Below are 22,925 nucleotides of genomic sequence, written 5' to 3'. Positions count from 1 at the left end.
GAAATGAGAAAAGTCAAGTCTTAATTTTAATAGAATGTTATATATACACACACACACACACACACACACACACACACACACACACACACACACACACACACACACACACACACACACTAATATATTCAAATTAAACATATATTTTCATTGCTTTAAAAAGACTAAAAGGACCACTCCGACATCTGATTGATTTAATTGTTTTATCCCATGAATTCCCTTTCAAACAGTACAATAGCACACAATGCCAAATGAATTTCATCCTCATTTGAAATCAATGTCAATATATCAAATATGACTGCTTTCATTTATATCTCCCCACATCGCACTGAACAGCACTTAGATCTAAAATGTCCCAATTTATTTGCAATCAAATTGGTTTGATTCAATCAGAGAAATTTTTGAATGTGGTGTCTACACACCCAAGCAGGTGATCTTCAATTCTCTTTTGCACACCTTGATACTTTCTCAAATCCCACAATCATACACACTTCCAGTGTACTCATTAGATGACTCAGTTTCATTACTGACAATTAGGGGTCATCATATCCTTTATAGGCAGATTTTCAATTTCCAGAGATTTCCATTTCATGGGGCAATGGCGGGGGGGGGACTGTGTCAGGAAGAAGCGCTCCGATAGGAAAAAAGTAACAAATATAATTACTTGAAAACAAAGTTATAAAAAGGCTATGAATACAAGGAATGAATTGAATGAAGTGGAGACACAATTTCAACTTAGAGGACGTGACATTATAGCCAGCAGAGACATGGCTACAAGAGTTAGGACTGGGAATATACCAGGTTATAAGGGCAATAGGGAAAATGGTAAAGGGTGAGGAGTAGCCTTAATGATTAGGGATGAAATCATTTTGCTAATAAGGTAAGGAAGAAGTTGACATTTCATGGGTAGAATTAAGAAACAGAAAATAATTTATGATGTAGGAGTTGCGTTCAGACGGCTTGCTGGTAGTATGAGGTGGTAGCTTATTTGATGTAGAAATTGTTATATATTATATCTGTTGCAGTAATGTTTTAAAAAGCCTCTGTTACAGTATATATTTGTTACAGTAATATTAAAGAACCCATGTTAAGATATCTAGACTGCGTATCTGCTAAAGCTGTAATTACATCATACAAAGTTGAAGTAAACATGGTTTTTAAACATTTACTTGTTTACATATAGTGGACTAATGGAATAGTTACGATTGCCAGAGATTCCCTGGGGAGTAGATAATTTTTGGGGGAGTTTTCCCCTCTTGTTTAAGAATTGTTTAACAGATAATTGTAAAGCTATTTTCATTGATGTAGTTAATTCGGTGTTTAAATTAAAGTTTGATCTAACATACAAGTTACCTATTGGTCAGCGTCTATCACTCCTGGATTGAAGTATCCTTTCCTCAGTTTTACAAATTTTGAACATTTGTTTGAAATTCTTGCCCGGTATCCTAACAATTGTATAAATGCAAAGATTAGGCAAACATGTAGCTATGGCACAGTGATTTTAATGGGGGGAAAATTTAACTTTTGAAAATTGAGATAAACAGACTAGCATGTCAGATAGGTACTGAATTGTTTGAGCAAAATCTTGGAAAGGTTTCTGCAATAAGTCCCGGTGTCAACAAAGGAAAGGTCATGTTAGATTTAATAAATGAGCAATAGCCAGATTTAGTTAAAACATGCATCCAATAGCAATCATAATATGATAATTTGCAAAGAAGGAACACAATACAATGTTAGCATTCATGTCGAGAGGGCTAGAATACAAGACCAGGATTTCTGAGGCCACATAAGGTTTTGGTCAGACCCCATTTGGAGTATTGGGAGCAGTTTTTGGCCCGGTATCCAAAGGAGGATGTGCTGGCCTTGGAAAGGGTCCAGGGGAGGTTCACAAGAATGATCCCTGGAATGAAGAGCTTATTATATGAGGAACAGTTGATGACTCTGGGTTTGTACTCGTTGAAGTTTAGAAGGATGAGGGGGATCTTATTGAAACTTACAGTATAAGTTTGGGCAGCACGGTAGCATGGTGGTTAGCATAAATGCTTCACAGCTCCAGGGTCCCAGGTTCGATTCCCGGCTGGATCACTGTCTGTGTGGAGTCTGCACGTCCTCCCCGTGTGTGCGTGGGTTTCCTCCGGGTGCTCCGGTTTCCTCCCACAGTCCAAAGATGTGCGGGTTAGGTGGATTGACCATGCTAAATTGCCCGTAGTGTCCTAAAAAGTAAGGTTGGGGGGGGTGGGGTGTTGGGTTACGGGTATAGGGTGGATACGTGGGTTTGAGTAGGGTGATCATTGCTCGGCACAACATCGAGGGCCGAAGGGCCTGTTCTGTGCTGTACTGTTCTATGTTCTATGATACTGCGAGGCCTGGATAGAGTGGACGTGGAGAGGATGTTTCCACTTGTAGGAAAAAGGAGAAGCAGAGGACACAATCTCAGACTAAAGGGACTATCCTTTAAAACAGAGATGAGGAATTTCTTCAGCCAGAGGGTGGTGAATTTGTGGAAATCTTTGCCGCAGAAGGCTGTGGAGGATAAATCACTGAGTGTCTTTAAGACAGAGATGGATAGGTTCTTGATTAATAAGGGGATCAGGGGTTATGGGAGAAGGCAGGAGAATGGGGATGAGAAAAATATCGCAATGATTGAATGGCGACGAAGACTCGATGGGCCAAGTGGCCTAATTCTGCCCCTATGCCTTATGGTCCTATGGTCTAAAACAACTGAGATTCTAGATTTAGGCAAAGCTGACTTCAGTGGGAAAGACCAAGACTACCCACAGTGAACTGCGCAAATATGCTAATGGTAAAACCAAAATCAGTGGGAGGTGTTCAAAAAAAATGAGATTCAAAACTGGTTTATACCCGCTTGCCAAAGAAAATTCATGCACTCATGAAATGATTGAGAATGAAATGAAAATTGCTTATTGTCACAAGTAGGCTTAAAATGAAGTTACTGTGAAAAGCCCCTAGTCGCCACATTCCAGCACCTGTTTGGGGAGGCTGGTACGGGAGGGGGCACAGCTTAAAGCAATTGTCAAAACCAACAAGGAAAAGCTTTTTCATGCAGCACATGGTTATGGTCTAAAATGCACTGCCCGAGTTGTGGTGTGAAGGCAGGTTCAATCAAGGTATTCAAAAGGGAATTAGACATATCTAAAATTAAAGTGCAGGGTTACTGGGAGAAGCAGGGCTTTGGCACTAAGTGACTCGATCATTCAGATAGCTCTGCAGACAACGGGCCAAATAGCTTCCTGCACTGTTCAATTCTATGATTCTGCGATTCATACAAAAATGAAAAAAGCACAGATCCTGGCAAATGGGAGATACACCACACAGGGTTTCAAAACAGGCAGAGTTACAGAAATGCTAAATTTAGAAAAAAACTTTTGCAATATACACGGAGAAAAAAGGTGATCCCAGCACGGGGGCCCTTCGAAAATGGATAATGGTGATGCGGTCAATAAAAATAAGGGGATGATAGAAATGTGAAATAATGGCTTCGAGTCAGCTTTTACAGTACAGGAAGAAATCAGATAGACATCATGAGGAAACTATGATGGAATAATAATATTTATTAGTGTCACAAGTAGGCTTACATTAATTACAGAGAAAATCTCCTAGTCGCCACACTATGGTGCCTGTTTGCGAGAATTCAGAATGTCCTATTCACCTAGCAAGCATGTTTTTCCTCCCACAAGGAGGAAACCGAAAACCCATGCAGACATGGGGAGAACATGCATACTCCGCAGTGAGCCATGCATGGAATAGAACCCAGGTCTCCGGCACTATGAAACAACAGTCCCTGGCGCTATGAAACTAACCATTGTGCTACCGTGCTGCCCATACTGTTAGGATGGTGCAATGGTAGCACTCAAGAAGTTCAACACAATCCAGGACAAAGCAGTGAATTTGATCAGCACCACCATTACTCAATGTGGTGGCAGTACATACGGTACAGAACTCAATGCAGCAAGTTACCAATCTTGTTTTAAAAGTGTCTCCGAGGACATCAACCTTTAGCACCAATATTAGGGAATGTCGCCACTCCCAACTTCCTCTTCAAGCCTCTCACTATCCTGACATGATATTCATTTCCATTCTTTGCCATATAATGTGCATATAATGTTAAAAAGTTAGTGCTGTCTGCTGGATTCGAAGCTAGAATCGATAGCGATGCTAATCACGTGTTCGGACACATGAAGGACACAGGTTCAAGATAACCATGAGTTGGGATAGAAACCCATCTCTTATGATTTGCATATTGAAATTGCTATTCAGAAGTTCAAACAAATATTGGCATATTTTACACCAATACACGGCTTCAGAATTTGGATCCATACATACATAGAATATACAGTGCAGAAGGAGGCCATTCAGCCCATCAAGTCTGCACCGACCCACATTAAGCCCTCACTTCCACCCTATCCCCGTAACCTAATAACCCCTCCTAACCTTTTTGGACACTAAGGGCAATTTAGCATGGCCAATCCACCTAACTTCACGTCTTTGGACTGTGGGAGGAAACCGGAGCACCCGGAAGAAACCCACCCAGACACGGGGAGAACGTGCAGACTCCGCACAGTGACCCAGCGGGGAATTGAACCTGGGACCCTGGCGCTGTGAAGCCACAGTGCTATCCACTTGTGCTACCGTGCTGCCCACTGATCTCTATAGTTAGCCATACTTATCAGCTAGTACCTGTGCTCTAGTCAAAATATGCATTACATATTCATCAAATGGGTGAGGCTGCTCTACGCGGCTCCGATGGCAAGTGTAGTTACCAATGGAAGGAGATCGGAGTACTTTTAGGCTCTACCGTGGGACCAGGCAGGGGTGCCCCCTGTCCCCCTTGCTCTTTGCACTGGCGATTGAACCTTTGGCTATGGCGTTGAGGGAGTCAGGGAGATGGAGGAGTCTGGTGCGGGGTGGGGAGGAACATTGTGTATTGCTGTATGCGGACGACCTGCTGTTGTATGTGGTGGATCCAGAAGGGGGAATGCCGGGGGTGATGGAGCTGTTAGCGGAATTTGGGGGCTTCTCGGGCTATAAGTTAAATTTAGGCAAGAGTGAGGTATTTGTAGTACACCCTGGTGATCAGGAGGGAGGAATTGGGAGACTCCCATTTAAGAGGGCAGTGAAGAGTTTCAGATACCTGGGGGTGCAGGTGGCCAGGAGTTGAGGGACTCTCCATAAGCTTAATTTTACCAGGCTGGTGGAACAGGTGGAGGAGGAATTTAAAAGGTGGGACATGGTGCCGCCATCGTTGGCGGGCAGAGTGCAGACCGTCAAAATGACAGTTCTCCCGAGGTTCTTGTTCCTTTTTCAGTGTTTGCCCATCTTTATCCCTAGGGCCTTTTTTAGAAGGTTGACTAGCAGCATCATGAGCTTTGTTTGGGCGCATGGGACCCCGAGGGTGAAGAGGGTCTTCTTGGAGCGGGGTAGAGATGGGGGGGGCTGGCGTTACCCAATCTCTCGGGGTATTATTGGGCGGCCAATGTGTCGATGGTGCGCAAGTGGGTAATGGAGGGGGAGGGGGCAGCATGGAAACGGATGGAGAAGGCGTCCTGTGGAGATACAAGCCTGGGGGCCCTGGTAACGGCGCCGTGGCCGCTCCCTCCTCCGAGGTATACCACGAGTCCGGTGGTGGCGGCTACCCTCAAGATTTGGGGGCAGTGGAGGCGACATAGGGGAGAAGTGGGGGGCTCGATGGAGGCGCCGTTAAGGGGGAACCATAGGTTCGTCCCGGGGAACATTGATGGGGGATTTCAGGGTTGGTACAGAGCGGGCATCAGACAGCTGAGGGACCTGTTTATTGATGGGAGGTTTGCGAGCCTGGGGGAGTTGGAGGAGAAATTTGGGCTCCCCCCGGGGAACATGTTCAGGTATCTGCAGGTAAAGGCATTTGCTAGGCGGCAGGTGGAGGGATTCCCTTCGCTTCCCGCGAGGGGGGTGAGCGACAGGGTGCTTTCGGGGGTTTGGGTCGGAGAGGGGAAGATATCTGATATCTACAAGGTTATGCAGGAGGCGGAGGAGGCGTCAGTAGAGGAGCTGAAAGCTAAGTGGGAGGGGGAACTGGGGGAACAGATCGAAGACGGGACATGGGCTGATGCCCTGGAGAGAGTCAACTCTTCCTCCTCATGTGCGAGGCCTAGTCTCATCCAATTTAAGGTGCTGCACCGGGCCCACATGTCCGGGACTAGTATGAGTAGGTTCTTTGGGGGTGAGGACAGGTGCACCAGATGTTCGGGGAGTCCAGCGAATCATGCCCATATGTTCTGGGCATGCCCAGCACTGGAAGAATTCTGGAAGGGGGTGGCGAGGACGGTGTCGAGGGTGGTTGGATCCAGTGTCAAACCAGGGTGGGGACTCGCGATTTTCGCAGTTGCGGTGGAGCCGGGAGTGCAGGAGGTGAAAGACGCCGGTGTCCTGGCCTTTGCGTCCCTATTAGCCCGGCGGAGGATCTTGCTGCAGTGGAAGGATGCGAGGCCCCCAAGTGTGGAGACCTGGGTCAATGACATGGCGGGATTTATAAAGCTGGAAAGGGTGAAAGGGTCAAATTTGCTCTGAGAGGATCAGTACAAGGGTTCTATAAACGGTGGCAGCCTTTTCTGGACTTCCTGGCTCAAAGATAGGTATCTTGGTCAATAGCAGCAGCAACCGGGGGGGGGTTATTTTAGTATGGTTTGATGTTGTTGTATAAATTCAAAAAATTTTCAATAAAAATTATTTTTTAAAAAAATAATGGGGTAGGGAGGGGAAAGGAGGAGGAAGATGATGAAATATTAGTGATGCTTGCTAGTAATATTAAAGAAGAATGCAATAATTTTTTCTCAGTATACAAATGGTTAAGAGGCAAGAATGGACATTGGACCACTGGAAAATGAGACTTAAGCAGCAGCAATAGGGAACAAAGAAACTGCAGAGGATCTGAATAGGTGCTTTGCATCATTCTTCACAAGAGGAAGACACCAGTGGCATACAAGACCATCAGGCGGCAGAGGTGAGTGTAGCAACCATCACTAAGGAGAAGGGGCTGGGAAAACTGAAGGTCTGAAGGGGGAATATATCACCCAGACTGGATGGATTACACCCCAGGGTTCTGAAGGAGATTGTGGAGGTAATGGTGGTGATTCTTCGGGAATAACTGGAGGCTTGGAGGGTCCCAGAGGATTACAAAATGGCTAATGCAACTCCTCCGTTACTGGCTGGCTGGACTTCGGTTGTTGGTAAGATTTTAGAGTCTGTTATTAAGAATGCGTTAACTAGCAGCATTATGGGCTATGTGTGGGAACTAGCAGCATTATGGGCTATGTGTGGGCACATGGCACCCCTAGAGTGAGAAGGATTTTCTTGGAACGGAGTAGGGACAGTGGAGGATTAGCGCTACCCAATCTTTCCGGATACTACTGGGCGGCGAACGCATCGATGGTGCGCAAGTGGGTGATGGAGGGGGAGGGGGCAGCTTGGAAACGTATGGAGAGGGCGTCCTGCGGCAATACAAGCCTGGGGGCGCTGGTAACGGCACCATGGCCGCTCCCCCCCACAAGGTATACCACGAGTCCGGTAGTGGCGGCCACCCTTAAAATCTGGGGGCAGTGGAGGCGACACAGGGGGGAAGTGGGGGGTCTGATGGCGGCGCCACTGAGAGGGAACCACAGATTTGTCCCGGGGAACACTGGCGGGGGATTCCAGAGCTGGCACAGGGCGGGCATCAGGCAACTGAGGGACATGTTCATAGAGGGGAGGTTTGCGAGCCTGGGAGAGCTGGAGGAGAAATTTGAGCTCCCCCCGGGGAACACGTTTAGATACCTGCAGGTGAAGGCATTTGCCAGACGACAGGTGGAAGGATTTCCCTTGCTTCCCGATAGAGGGGTGAGTGATAGGGTGCTGTCAGGGGTCTGGGTCGGAGAAGGGAAGGTCTCGGACATCTACAAAATAATGCAGGAGGTGGAGGAGGTATCGATAGAGGAGCTGAAAGACAAGTGGGAAGCGGAGCTGGGAGAGCAGATAGAAGATGGGACATGGGCGGATGCCTTAGAGAGGGTCAATTCGTCGTCGTCGTGCGCAAGGTTGGGCCTCATCCAATTTAAGGTGCTGCACAGAGCCCATATGACGGGGACTAGGATGAGTCGGTTCTTCGGGGGTGAGGACAGGTGTGTTAGGTGTTCGGGAGGCCCTGCGAACCATGTACATATGTTCTGGATGTGCCCGGCACTGGAAGAGTTCTGGGAGGGGGTGGCGGGGACGGTATCGAGAGTGGTGGGAACCAGGGTCAAACCAGGGTGGGGGCTGGCGATTTTTGGGGTTGGGGTGGAGCCAGGAGTACAGGAGGCAGGGGAGGCCGGAATATTGGCCTTTGCGTCCTTGGTAGCTCGGAGAAGGATCTTGATTCAGTGGAGGGACACAAGGCCACCAAGTGTTAACACCTGGTTAAACGACATGGCAAGCTTCATCCAATTGGAAAGAATCAAATTCGCCCTGAGAGGGTCGGTACAGGGGTTCTTCCGGCGGTGGCAGCCCTTCCTTGACTTTCTGGATCAGAGATAGGAACTGGAGGCCGAAACAGCAGCAACCCGGGGAGAAAGGGGGGGGGGGGGGGGGGGGGAAGGGAGGGGGGGGGGGGGGGATAGCAACGAAGGGAGCACGTCAGCAGGGGGTCGCGGGCAATGACTGCCCGAGGCCATCGGCAGAAAGGGAAAAACGGTTTGGTTGCTAGACTGGTAGCGCCGGGGGGGGGGGGGGGGGGGGGGGGGGGGGGGGGGGGGGGGGGGGGTGCGCGCGGGGGAGGGCGTGGGGAGGATTTTCCAGGGGGGATTTGATGTGTTAAAATTTACAATGTAGTAGGGGTAAATGTTTGTATCGAAAAATTTCAATAAAAATTATTTTAAAAAAAAAGAATGCGTTTAAGAGTACTTAAGAAGTTCATGGTAAAATAGGATAAGTCAGCATGGATTTGTCAAGGAGAGGCTATGCCTGACAAATTGTGGTAATGAGGAAGTTAGACAACGAAGAACCAGCAGACATGATCCATTTGGATTTCCAGAAGGCCTCTGACAAAGTGCCATACAGGAGGCTGTGAGCCCATGGTGTTATGGGCAAGGTACTGGCATTGATAGAGGCTTGGCTGACTGGCAGAAAAAGATAAAGGCATCCTTTTCAGGATGGCGGCCAGTAACTAGTGGTGTTTCACAGGGGTCAGCATTGTGACCATAGCAGGCAGCACAGTGGCACAGTGGCTAGCACCACTGGTCCCCCAGCACATAGGACCAGTGTTATTATGTTTGGAAGGCAATATTCTAAATGGAATGGCAGAACCGTAGCAAGCAACCAACAGCTGCATTTAAGAGCACGATAGGTCAGTACAATCCACACTCGGTCGGGTCTTGCCTCCCTTAAGGAGCAAGGAAAGCGCTTGAGCAAGGGTTGGAGGCAATTAATCATGGGGTAGGGAGTCGTTAAACATATCTAGCACAGGTGCAATTGTTCCGAAAATAGATATAGAACAGTACAGCACAGAACAGGCCCTTCGGCCCTCGATGTTGTGCCGAGCAATGATCACCCTACTTAAACCCACGTAACCCGTATACCCGTAACCCAACAATCCCCCCATTAACCTTACACTACGGGCAATTTAGCATGGCCAATCCACCTAACCCCGCACATCTTTGGACTGTGGGAGGAAACCGGAGCACCCGGAGGAAACCCACGTACACACGGGGAGGACGTGCAGACTCCACACAGACAGTGACCCAGCCGGGAATCGAACCTGGGACCCTGGAGCTGTGAAGCATTGATGCTAACCACCATGCTACCGTGAGGCCCCTAAAATGTCTTATAAAACTTGATCGGAAAGCTATCCGAGCCAGAGGCCTTACCAGCCTGCATAAGACCAATGCATTTTAAAATCCAACTCACCAGTCTACTGTTTCAACCAATGAGATGAGCAGGCGGGCTGTCCAGAAAATCAACCATAATCGACTTGTCTGTGGGAGGCTCATAGAACATAGAACAGGACAGCACAGAACAGGCCCTTCGGCCCTCGATGTTGTGCCGAGCAATGATCACCCTACTCAAACCCACATATCCACCCTATACCCGTAACCCAACAACCTATTTAATTTTTAAATCAATAAATTTAAATACCCAATTGCTTTTTTCTAATTAAGGGGCAATTTAGCGTGGCCAATTCACCATATTTTAGGTTGTGGGGGTGAAGCCCATGCAGACACAGGGGAGAATGTGCAAACTGCACATGGATAGTGACCCGGGGCCAGGACTGAACCCCGGTCCTCGGCGCCATGAGGCAACAGTGCTGACCACTGCACCACCCCTGGACCTATTTAATTTAAGTCATTAATAGGACGTGTGCTTGCAAAAAATTTTTAATCATCCCACTAAGCAGTGTCCAACCTCCAAGTGGCGCTGAGTGGGGTCTGTTGTGTTCGGTGTCAGGCAAGGAATCCACAGAACTGCTGGGGAGTTGTCCAAACCAGGATTTTTATGAATGCACACATGGTGCGGTGATGTTCAGATAGAGCAAACTATCACGGGAGTTTCTTTAGACTGTCCTGGAACTACCCCTATGCACGACTGTCCTCATGTACTTCTTACAACCTTCTCAGGATCACCGGATCTGCCTGGACTTATATTGGAGTGCCTCATCACATGACCACTGTCTCGAGACCACATGGCGGATCTGTACCACCACCTGCTAGTTGGAGGTCGCACTACCAACTATATACAATATTGTTTAGACCACATGGTGGATCTGTACCGCCACCTACTGGTTGGAAGTCACACTACCAACTATATACAACACCTGTCTACAGGCATATCACCACATTCCCCTTCCGAAGATATTGAAGTTTACTTACAAACATGATTACTCTATATAATAAACATAAAAAGGTTTAACTAGGGTGTCCATAAGCATGATATGCCCGGTCAGTGTCCGTCCCTTTCGCAGAGGTCATTGTACCTCTCTCTGGGGATCACTTGGGCTGTTGCCAGCCTTTGTGAATACTGGTTTACGTACCAGTCTCTTGCTTCATATCCTCTTTATACTGTGCCTTCGAAAGGCATGCATTTGAGATTGCCACACATGCGTCACAAGCTTGTTTGTGTCATCCAATGATGTTGTTTACTGCTTCGTTGTGTGTTTTTTGTCTTTTCCGTCTGTAGCTTGTTGGTCATCATATTGTTTTCTCCTCTTTTGTTTTTGCCAGTGGGATGATCTAGCTCTCCCGGTCTTCTCGTCCTCCTTCTTGTTTTAACAATTAGTTTGCAAATTATTTTCATTGTTTTGTTTGGGCTTGGCAGCCCCTGGTTCGGTGCTGGTCTGCATCCTGTGCATGGAAGTATGCGGATGCTCAGGTGGAACCGGAGGCGCATATGTGTCATCACAAAGACGTGCGACCACACCCAATTCTGCGCCCTCGCCTGGATGTTGGACCGCCTCGATTTCTGGTGCCTGGGTGGAGGTTAGATCTACGACAACAAGTACTGCCCTTCTTGGCTCACTGGAACAGCGTTCAATGGCTCATCACTGGAAATGACAATGCAGATACTGTTTTATGACGATCTAGGTGTTGGGTCATCCTGGTCTTGCTCGAGTATGTGTGTGAGATCCATTGAGCTACACAGCGAGAGTCATCCGTTCCACCGCTGACTCACTCCCAGAGTCATTATTTTCAACAGAGCTGGTCTTAATCAACAATATCTTCCCACTCATTTTCCAACGGAGTGACCTTGAGCAGCAAGGAGTCGATTACCAGAACCATTTTAGAGGCCTGAGACGATTCACCAAGTGCCTCTGGAGCAAGCTTTTCTAAGATTTGTCGTCTGTTACTAGCTTGTGCAGTAGCTGGTTCTCCCAGGTATCAGCCACTTTGATCTCAGTTTTTATTGTTGAGTGCACCATCTCGGAGCTCCCGCCCTTCAGTGTACAGTGAGGTCTGGGTGTCCCCCTTGGCCACCTCATCACTCCCGCCAAACCGGTGGAGCAGCACATCTTAGGCCTCTTCTTCAAGTCCATCCTTGTTCCTGCAGAATGGATGTGCAAAAAGTTCATACCAGTCATCATCCGGTTCATGTTCGAATCCTTTGCTTTCACCTCATATTAGAGGTCAGCATGCATGTCTTCATAGTATTCATCATCGGATTCAGTATCCTCTGCAATGATTTCTCCTGTAAAATACAACATTGCACATGGAATTGTGTTCACACGCAGGAGGCCTCCTGTTTCACTGCTGTGCTCTGTGTTTAACATTCCATGCTATGGAACTTCACGAGGACTGAAGAAATTAAAGATTCATTTGGTCACAGTTCTGCAAGTACTGTGCTTCGGCTTAGTTTTAATTGTTTTCAACATGACATTTTTGCCCTTCTTCCAGTCGATCTTACAGCCTATACATCCCATGACTTCTTGTTCATCAAAGAATGAAGATTCAAGCTTGTCAGGCCGCGAATCCATCTGGTATACTTGCCTAGGTTGTGAAATACTCACTGGGCTTGAACTTAAACTCCAGAGTGAAGGTCCTTGGCTTTTCATGCTCTGAACATTTGACATTCACATCTTGTAGATGCTTTAACATGGGCTTGTCGTACTCCTGCATCATGCCACTGAGCACATACATCTTCTTGAAGACTGTTTACCAGAATTGCGGAATGCTCGCTGGCTCTTCCGCTTCTTTGTCGTCCTCCGCCTGGATTTCTTCAGAATACTCATTTAATGTGGACACTATGATATCTTGTAGGGATCTGTAGTATTCAGCTGGCCACACCTTCTGGGACATAAACAGCCCTCAACTAAGTTCAGGGATTCACATGCATCCACTCCTATGATGGACTCAATTTTCATGTGCACAAATTTACATCATGTCGTCCACGGAAAGCTCAAGTTCACATTCACCGAAAGTCTCCATCTTTTTTGTACCATAACATACAGGCAGTCTTGGCCAATCAGCAATTTTCAGTTGCATGTCCAGCTTGTGCAAAGCAGACCGACTGAGGTTAGCTCTCCTTTTAATGTCAAAGTCGCATCGTAACAATGAGTCATTTAGGAACACTATCACTTTCCATCTGGTTTTGATGGTTTCCAGCAAGTTCTTACTAGCTTCATTCTTTTTTTGAAATTGTGTCCTATCTTTTTTGGTCTGGTTCTTCTGGTCCTTGGTTGCAATGAGATCGATGAAGAATTGTTTATCCGGAGGTAACTCATCAACCACATTTACTGATCTTACATGGTCCATTGTGGGACGTGCAAAACACTTTTTTGCAAAATGCCCAACACAGCCGCACCTGGAACAGACTTTTCCAAAGGCCGGACATTATTGTGGGCCATGTCGATTGCCATGCTTTGGGCATAAGATGGTGGTTCCTGTTGGCTGCTTAAAATGGCCGTCCGCAATGAGATCATGTTTCTTCAGCACTAATGGTGCTGGCATCTTCCTCTTGTGTTGGCGTCAAAGTTTTTCTAGCAGATTGTGCTGATTTGCTGTCCTGCTACCGCGCTCGCCTGAAAAATCTTGCTTGTTAGAACATAGAACATAGAACAGTACAGCACAGAACAGGCCCTTCAGCCCTCGATGTTGTGCCGAGCCATGATCACCCTACTCAAACCCACGTATCCACCCTATACCCGTAACCCAACAACCCCCCACCCCTTAACCTTACTTTTTAGGACACTACGGGCAATTTAGCATGGCCAATCGACCTAACCCGCACATCTTTGGACTGTGGGAGGAAACCGGAGCACCCGGAGGAAACCCACGCACACACGGGGAGGACGTGCAGACTCCGCACAGACAGTGACCCAGCCGGGAATCGAACCTGGGACCCTGGAGCTGTGAAGCATTTATGCTAACCACCATGCTACCGTGCTGCCCCTTGTTCCGTTACCAAATCTTTTTCCCCACAGCAACCTCTCACGTATCTTATCATTTGATACACCAAAGACAATCTGGTCACGGATCAGAGAAGATTTCAGGCTACTGAAGTTGTATGATTGGGCCTTCAGTCTCAAGTCAGTGACAAAACTTCAGCAGGTTTTTGGGTACCCGTACGGAACATACACCTCTCAAATGTCTCATTCCTTTTGGGGGAGCAATGTCGATCAAAGTACACGATGATTTCATCGCATCTTTAGCTATCCTCATTGTCAAAAGCAAAAGTATCATATAGTTCAATTGCTATGGACCTGCCACCGTAAGCAGCAATGCTATTCGCCTTTCATCAGGCTGTGCCTGCAGGCTTAGGGTCGAAATACAAGAGTTTGAACTGTTGCCTGACGAGCCGCCAGTTTTCATCTACATTACCCAATACTTGAAGCTGGTGGGTGCTTTCAGTCCGTCCATCTCGAGTCTTTTAATGCATTGAGTCGCCAATGGTTGCCGTTCACCTGGTCCGTTCTTCCATCTAATTTTAACTTTGTCACTGCCGTTGTTGCCTTCAAATCTTCAGTACTGGTACCATGTTGCATTCGGTGCTCGTTGTCCAGCAAGGAATCCACGGAACTGCTGGCGAGTTGTGCAAGCCAGGATTTTTATTAATGCACACGGGGTGCGGTAACAATCAGATACAGAGCAAGCTATCATGGAGTTTCTGAAGACTCCCCTGGAACTACCCCTATGCACAACTGTCCTCATGTACATCTTACAATCTTCTCAGGATCACTGGATCTGCCCTGACTTATAATCGGAGTGCCTCGTCACATGACCAGTCTCGAGATCGCATGGTGGATCTGTACCTCCACCAGCTGGTTGGAGACCGCACCACCAACTATATACAATATTGTTCAGGCTGCATTGTGGATCTGTACCGCCACCTGTTGGTTGGAGGTCGCACCAACTATATGCACAACACTGTCTATAGGCATATAGGGGCAGGTTTAGCTCACTCAGCTAAATCACTGGCTTTTAAAGCAGACCAAGCAGGCCAGCAGCACGGTTCGATTCCCGTACCAGCCTCCCCGGACAGGCGCCGGAATGTGGCGACTAGGGGCTTTTCACAGTAACTTCATTGAAGCCTACTCGTGACAATAAGCGATTTTCATTTCATTTCACCACACGGCCAGACTCCAGCAACAGGTCGATAAAGTGTTGAGTGTGGTCAGAGATTACAATTACTGAGTACTCAGTTGCCACTACCGATTGGAGGAGAGCACTATCCAGAATAAAAAGATCAATGCGAGGATACACATGATGAACACGAGAGAAGGCAAACTCCGTCATTTGGGTGCAAGAAAAACACCAGGGGTCTACCCCTCCCAACTGAACAATTAAGGAAGACAAAGCCCTGGCTTTGTCCCCAAAAGGGCCAAGGAATTTTGGTTTTGAACAACCCAATTTTGGGTCCAGAACGCAGTTCAGGTCGCCTCTTTAAATAAGATAGTATTGTTTTGTGTCGCGGTCAGGAAGGGAAGATAACAAAGAATTGATAATGTTTATTATCATCCCAATTAGGGGCATAGACATTTGACCAGAACCACTGGGTGTTCAATGGGGAGCCGCATACATTATATATTGACTGTTTGGGTCCGCCACAATCTGGAAACAGGAGAACTCGACTCTTGTTGATTAAAAACAGCTCCAGGGTCCCAGGTTCGATTCCGGCTTGGGTCACTGTCTGTGCGGAGTCTGCACATCCTCCCAGTGTGCCCCCTCCGGGTGCTCCGGTTTCCTCCCACAGTCTAAAGATGTGCAGGTTAGGTGGATTGGCCATGATAAATTGCCCTTAGTGTCCAAAATTGCCCTTAGTGTTGGGTGGGGTTACTGTGTTATGGGATAGGGTGGAGGTGTTGACCTTGGGTAGGGTGCTCTTTCCAAGAGCCGGTGCAGACTCGATGGGCCGAATGACCTCCTGCTGCACTGTAAATTCTATGAAAATCGCCGAAACCCTGGCCCTACTATTAAAACTAGAACAAAAAACTTTCCCAACCATCTTTTGTGCAACCTGGTTTGACCTATAATTCATAAATGGGTCTCTTGCTGAAGAGCAATATCAGACTTTAGGCCCTTTGATGCGCAATTTAGTGGGGGGTGGGGGTGGGGGGAGATTGTACATTCTCACCCATTTTATGGAACAGGTATGAGAAATATCGAAATCAGGTGCAGCCTTTGATCCCCTCGGGTAACCCCACGAAGCAGCACGGTCAGACTCCGAGGAGGTAATCTTATCACTATGGTCAGACAATGCAGTCTCCCTGCCCATGATTATGGCTCCTTGTGCTTCAGACGGTTTGGCTGTGATCTAGAGAACTGAATGAATAGGGGCCAAGGCCTCCTCGATTGATAGTTTAAGATCCGACGTCAAGCATTGTCAATACTTTTCGAAGTTCAGCCGCCAAGATTTTGCTGAACGTTTTGGCCATTCGTGGAGTGGCTAAAGAAGCTGCGGTCACCATCTTATCTCCAGTTGAACAGTGGGAGGTTTCAGAGTCTGTTTTTGAAATTCGGGCGGATATTTTTTCCATCTTTGTCTCTCCTGGGTATCAGAGATGAGGAACTTTCTCCAGATAATTTCAGTTTGGTTTTGGAAAGTTGAAAGACCCACGGCACTGGGAAAAGGGGGATAAAGGTCAGGTTTCTAGCAAGAGCCACCTCGTGCGCATCTTCCCTTCACACTGCACCAACGGAAGTCCTCTTCCATTCTTTCGTTCAAACCTGATTCAGGAATTAGAATATTCCAGGCTATTGGCCAGCATGCAATATCAGCAGATAACACAAATATTGTGTACCTAGTCAGTCACCAGAGAGATCCATGATTGCACAGATCTTAAAATCAAAGTGCGTCAGTGCAAAGAAGCCATAATTACCAGAATGAATCTTCCCTGCTTCTAAGTAAAGCACCAGTCACCTGATGTCAGAAAGATTCAGTGTAATGTCAACAGTTCTAAATGATTAAAACAAATCACTGAAAAACAAGTAAAACTTTAAATTAGACATGTGAACTGGCAAAAGCTGTTCTTAGCCATAAACAATTGGTCAAGCAGCAAATCAACATAATTTAGAAACCCAAAAGCCATACAACAGCAATACTGGTGCAAATAAGCAGCTGAGACCTGTATGAAGAAAATACTTGATCTCAGGTAGGTCAGGGATGTTACAATTGGCCTTGAAATCCAGTTTTTCTTTAAAATAGCAGAATGATTTGGGAGAAAGGAGAGAATAAGATTTATACACACAGTTACCTAAATGAGCCCACTGAAAAAGTATGCCTGCAAGCATCATTAAAAGGAAAAGGATCCTATTAGCTTCCACTATATCGGTCCTCCATACTAGAGTACTTTGCTAACATTAATTATGCAGACTCACAAAGAATAGCTACCCACACAAAGCTCAGCTTTGAGGAGAAAACATTGAAAAAAAATAAAGGACCTGGCCCTTTGGATTCTGGATATTCACTTGGATATATGGAGGTTGAACAAAATGGAAAACCAAGTTCTGAACACCCAACATTTGACATAGCAAATCTGTGAATTTAAGGCAATATTTAAATTAAACTTTTTATTTTAAAAAATTTAAGCTGGAAATCTAACTGAACGATCAGAAAAATAGCAACGTTAAAGTACAGTTCAGTATGGTGCTTGTCTCAGGCTGGGGTTTAGTACATCACTGGCGGAGAATAAAGAGCACCTGAAAGTTTTTTTTTAAATGGATGCTGGATTACCAGTGGAATATTTCTATTCAGTTCTACCCAAGAATGAACACTCACTTACTTGCTGAACATACTAAAGAAGTCAGCCATTTAAAAATACAGAAATGAATACGAATATCGTTAATTTTCTTGAATTTAATGAACACTTCACAAATACTTTACACCGCTTTCCAGTAGCCAAAGATGCTTTTTAGTATCATCTTTAAAGTTTTTGAGAAAATGCTATCTTATGTACCATACAACTCAAGTTTGCCAATTTAACCATGTGTTTACCCTCGAACAAAGTCAAAAGTAATTTCTTACGAATACAGGATTAATACACAAAAATCACTGACCTTACTTCAAGGCACCGGGCTAGATGCTGTTTTTGACAACTTAACGCATGTCGAAGTTCCTTGGCTCAGTTTCACGGATAGTTACCTCCACTGTTGCTAAATCATATTCTAGCACATCACTAAGAACAGACATGTTGGCCAAATCTCAAATATTTTACAACAAAATTCTCTACTCTTCAGCTTCAAACTACATAAAACTTCCCCATCTTTCATTCCAAAGGAACTCAGGAAGCAGAACACACCAACCATTTCAATGATCAGCCCAGCCCTTTGATTGATCAACATGCCATGTTGCGTGCCTGAAGTAGGCATCCCTATTTCTAGCTAGGTTATCTCTTCAGAACTAAGGCAAACACAAGACAGTATATTATTTCATACCGAAGTTGAAAAACATTTGTGACTTCTCCGGTAATTTACCATGTGCTTGTGAGTAATATATTTTACAAGTTTTTTAAAAAACTTGAGACATATCAATTTGGGCACAGATTTCATTCATAGAACAAAGAAATCATCAAGGTATGGCAGAGTGGTCCTTGAATATGAAGATTATCTCATATTTGTGAATCATTAGTTCTTCTGGATCTAGGAAAAGGATAGGTGATGGAGTGTAACTGCTGAAATTGGTTAAATAAAATGGTAAAGAGGAATTTTAGTATATAAATAAGTTAAAAATAGAAAGATTGAAAGTATATCATGGAAGACAGTATAATTTTATATAAACCTGTTAGCAACTAATACAGACAAACTAATACAAGAAAATAGCACAGATGCTGCCAAGTATAGAGTATGACTTAGGTTCAACTACTGTATATTTAAATTATATCTTTGTTCCCATCTTTCTATTTATCTCCTGTTGTGAATGTTGATGCTCTCAAAAGGACATCAGTTATCTTCCAGCATCACATGGAGGGCATCACAAGCGGTTTTCACCCAAGTGCATTTCAAATAGGAGCCAGTGTACAGTAATCAGGTGTTCAGGAAAATGCTCCTTCACTTGTCCAATGGAAACATCAACAGTTACCCCTGATGGGGTAAGCAATACCAGCATAAACACTGGATCAAACCCGATTTACATAGCTTTAAATAAATTTCACTTTAGAAACATAAAAAATTCCCAATTGATCTGCTTTAAAAGTCACACTCTGTACTACTGCAAGACTTTAATACAAAAAGACTTTGAAACAGGAAGCTAGCATAGCACATCAGCAAGTAATTAAGCCAATAAAAAGTGACCGGTGTTAATCAAAAGTAAAATTTAAGCAATTGACTAGAGTCATAAGCTGCAGATAAGAACAATAGGAAAGCTGAAGAGACTTGCCTGCAGAGGTCTGCATCATACATTCAGGTGCAACGGAAGGAGAAAGAAAGGATTCGTCTGAAAAACAAATACGACAGAACCTCAGCAGGGGCAAGCAATATAAATTATATCAGACGGCCCAAACAAAGTCCAAATCCAGTGAATAAAAAAAATTGAACAACATTTTGATCTTAAATTTCAAGATTAGGGTGATGGCAGTTTTGCCCGAATACCAGCACAGGTCACTCTCAATATTACAAATTAACTCAATTTTAAATTAAAAGCAAATATATATTTTGAAATACATAATCCAATGTATCCTGAAATTAGATTTATGTGCTGGTAGGTGGAAATGAAGATCAGACATTTTTTCTTGCTCAACTATCTAAATAAGCTTCTCCTGGAAAATCTGTGTGTGGGACATAAGACGTGGCTGTGAAACTTCTCAACAAAATGGCCTTGCGTCACTCCGTATACAGACAATGAATGAGCAGTGGGGACAAAGAATGCCAGAGGACATTAAGCACCACAGAACTAAACCCCTGCACCAGTTAATGCCTCCTGGATGAGAAGAAAAGATTGGGAGAAGAGAAAGGAAGAAAATTAGCCAAATGAAATTGAGTCATGACAAAATGACATTTCATGACAAAATGGCCGCTCAGCAGTTTCCTACATTTTTTAAATCAAAACCTCTTTTTGAATTTTCTACCTGCTTATTAAACCAAATGCAAGAAATCAATTAGCTTACGAAAAAAAAGTGCAAGCCAACCACAGCATGTTAATTGAGCAATATGTCATCAAAAATGCTAAAACTGTACATACAATTTCACAAAACCCTGTCTGCATCAATGGTGCAGAGGTGGAGATGGTTGACAAACTTCAAATTCCTTGGTGTGTATATCAATAATCTGTCCTGGTCCACCCACGTCGACACTACGACCAAGAAAGCACAACGGCAACTTTATTTCCTCAGGAAATTAAGGAAATTCAGCATATCCACATCGACTCTTACCAACTTTTACAGGTGAACCATAGAAAGCATCCTATCTGGCTGCATCACAGCCTGGTATGGCAACTGCTCAGCCTAAGACCGTAAGATACCAGAGTCGTGAACACAGCCCAATCCATCACACAAACCAGCCTCCCATCCACTGACTGTCTACACTCTCGCTGCCTTGGAAAGCAGGCATCTTAATCAAAGACCCATCCCATCCATGTTATTATCTCTTCCATTGGGCAGGAAATTAAAAAGTTTGAGGACAGGCTCCAACAGATTTAAAAATAGCTTCTTCCCTGCTGTTACCACACTCTTGAATGACCCTCTAATGGACTGAACCGATTTCTCCACACATCTTCTCTACTGATTAGAACTACATGCTGTATGATTCACCCGATGTCTATGTATTTACTCTGTGTATTTATCGTATGTCCTATGTTTTGCATGTGTTGAACGATCTGTCTGGACTGTACACAGAACAATACTTTTCACTGTACCTCAGTACATGTGAGAATAAATCTAAATCCAATCAAACAATATGGATATGAATAATTCCAACTATAGTAAATTTGTTATCCAATATGTTCCAGGATCAGGTGGCGCAAGTTAATCAAATAATTGGTGGTGTCAGTTGATCAAAAAGGTCCAGGGCCTCCACCGAAACCTTGGCTAGTCGTGCCGAGGTAACTAGACATCACTCTGAAATGAAGAAAACCGAGCAAATTTATGGTGAAGCCGAGTTATAGACTTATGGAAAGTTGGCGGATTTTACAACCGACACTATAGTCACTGAGGTATCGAAAATAAAATGTTTAGTTTTTAAAAATCAGCAGCAATCTGACTGAACCAAGTTGAAGTGTCCAACACAGGAAGGAGAAGTTCCCAGCACTCAGCCCGGCTCTCCCACACAATTAAAAACAGTGGTGGACAACCTGCAGCTCATCTGGGTTCTGGGTGTGGCCCACAAGACATTTTGTTGATCATTGCCTATGCGCAGGGTTGCCACATTCCACTGATCTCCATCCATGTAGGTTTTTTCCCATACTTGTACGTCTGAAGTGATTTGTACACAAAGCAAGGGCACGAGGCGAGGTGCAAGCTGATTGCACACAACATTGACTGCGAGCCATGCATCCAAAGTGTACACTTATTTTATTTTTACCACTGCTGAATACAGTTATATAAATGTATAAACAAAGCATTTTCTATAACTAGTTATGAAATATTCAGCATGTGTTAAAAAGGTATTTAATTTCATTCATGCGTTCATGGCTAGTGAACAAGACCCCCACTGAGAAGGAGGACTACCACTTCTGCAGCACACTCACTAGCTTGGTTTGCCCATCACTAGTCAAGGGCATAAGGGTCCAGGCAAGACTGATTAACCAAAATAAGTTGCCCTAATCAAGTCAAGCCGTAGCAAATAGGGCATTTCGCAACTGCTTCGAGATTAACACTCCATGGCAATATATCCGTTGAATAGTGTCTTCCATTCACCCAAGATCTTCAAGATGTGAACAAATTGCAGCTATTTTAGCCAATTAAGTTCCAACAACAAAAATGCCCCAAATGAAATATCCCAACCAAGCACTGAATCAGCAAAGATATTAAGGAGGATCACTAAAATAAGATTTGATTAAGATACAATAAGGTCACATTTACAATGAATCAAAAATGTGAAGCCACAGGAGATAAGCGGAGGCTGGGGAATTGATCGTCAAAGTTATGAAGGTTGATATAGGTGGTGGTTAATCTGGACAGGAGATGGGATCAGAAGCCCAATTCAGGATCAATCCAAATTAGTCTAGTTCAGACTAAGCTAGTGGCCAATGATTCAATTTGCGGACACAGGAAAAGAGATTGTGGCAGAAGCCCAAGACAATAGCTCAATCTTCCCAGTATTCATAGAACATACAGTGCAGAAGGAGGCCATTCGGCCCATCGAGTTGTACCGACCCACTTAAGCCCTCACTTCCACCCTATCCCCGTAACCCCTCCTAACCTTTTTTGGTCACTAAGGGCAATCTATCATGGCCAATTTACCTATCCCGCACGTCTTTGGACTGTGGGGGGAAATCAGAGCACCCGGAGGAAACCCACGCAGACACGGGGAGAACGTGCGGACTCCACACAGACAGTGACCCAGCGGGGAATCGAACCTGGGACCCTGGCGCTGTGAAGCCACAGTGCTAATCACTTGTGCTACCGTGTATTCAAATAGGAGAAAAGTTCCGGATTTGGTTGGACAGTCAGACTGACAATACAGCTAGTGTGGGTTAAGTAGAATTGTGTCTAATCATGTGAAACACTATCAGTTTTCAGAAGATGTCATCAAGGAACAGTACACAGATATTTTTAAAACACACTCAATTGGACAATGAAAGAGGCGTTTTGGAGGATCGGGTAGCCAGTGTTGAAGACTGCAGCAAGGCCAAGAAGGATATGGAAGAATTTGCACTTTATTCACATTCATGAAGGACTTTTTGTAACTTCAATTAGGGTTTATTTCAATGCAAGGGCAAAAATGGAGTTGCAAGCAAGATGACCGCAGATTTGGGAAGCGTCATGTTCAAAGACTTTGGCAGGATAGAGGATTTGAGATGAAGCAGTAATTGCACGGTCAGATGGATCAAAGATTTTTTGG

At 45.1% G+C, this 22,925-nt stretch overlaps 1 protein-coding gene across 1 annotated transcript in view; it reads right to left on the bottom strand.

Annotated features, from left to right (window-relative positions):
- LOC119972712 (reticulon-3-like) overlaps positions 1-22,925 on the bottom strand; it is a 110,502-nt gene that overhangs the window by 73,546 nt on the left and 14,031 nt on the right. The window contains exon 2 of the mRNA XM_038809877.1: positions 19,306-19,362. Coding sequence (XP_038665805.1) covers positions 19,306-19,362 — 57 coding nt within the window. The remainder of the gene's footprint in view (positions 1-19,305; positions 19,363-22,925) is intronic.

The sequence above is a fragment of the Scyliorhinus canicula genome, chromosome 1 (assembly GCF_902713615.1).
Source record: "Scyliorhinus canicula chromosome 1, sScyCan1.1, whole genome shotgun sequence".
NCBI lineage: Eukaryota > Metazoa > Chordata > Chondrichthyes > Carcharhiniformes > Scyliorhinidae > Scyliorhinus > Scyliorhinus canicula.
Note: the sequence above shows the minus strand (reverse complement) of the source record. Positions and strands in the feature narration are given on the sequence as shown.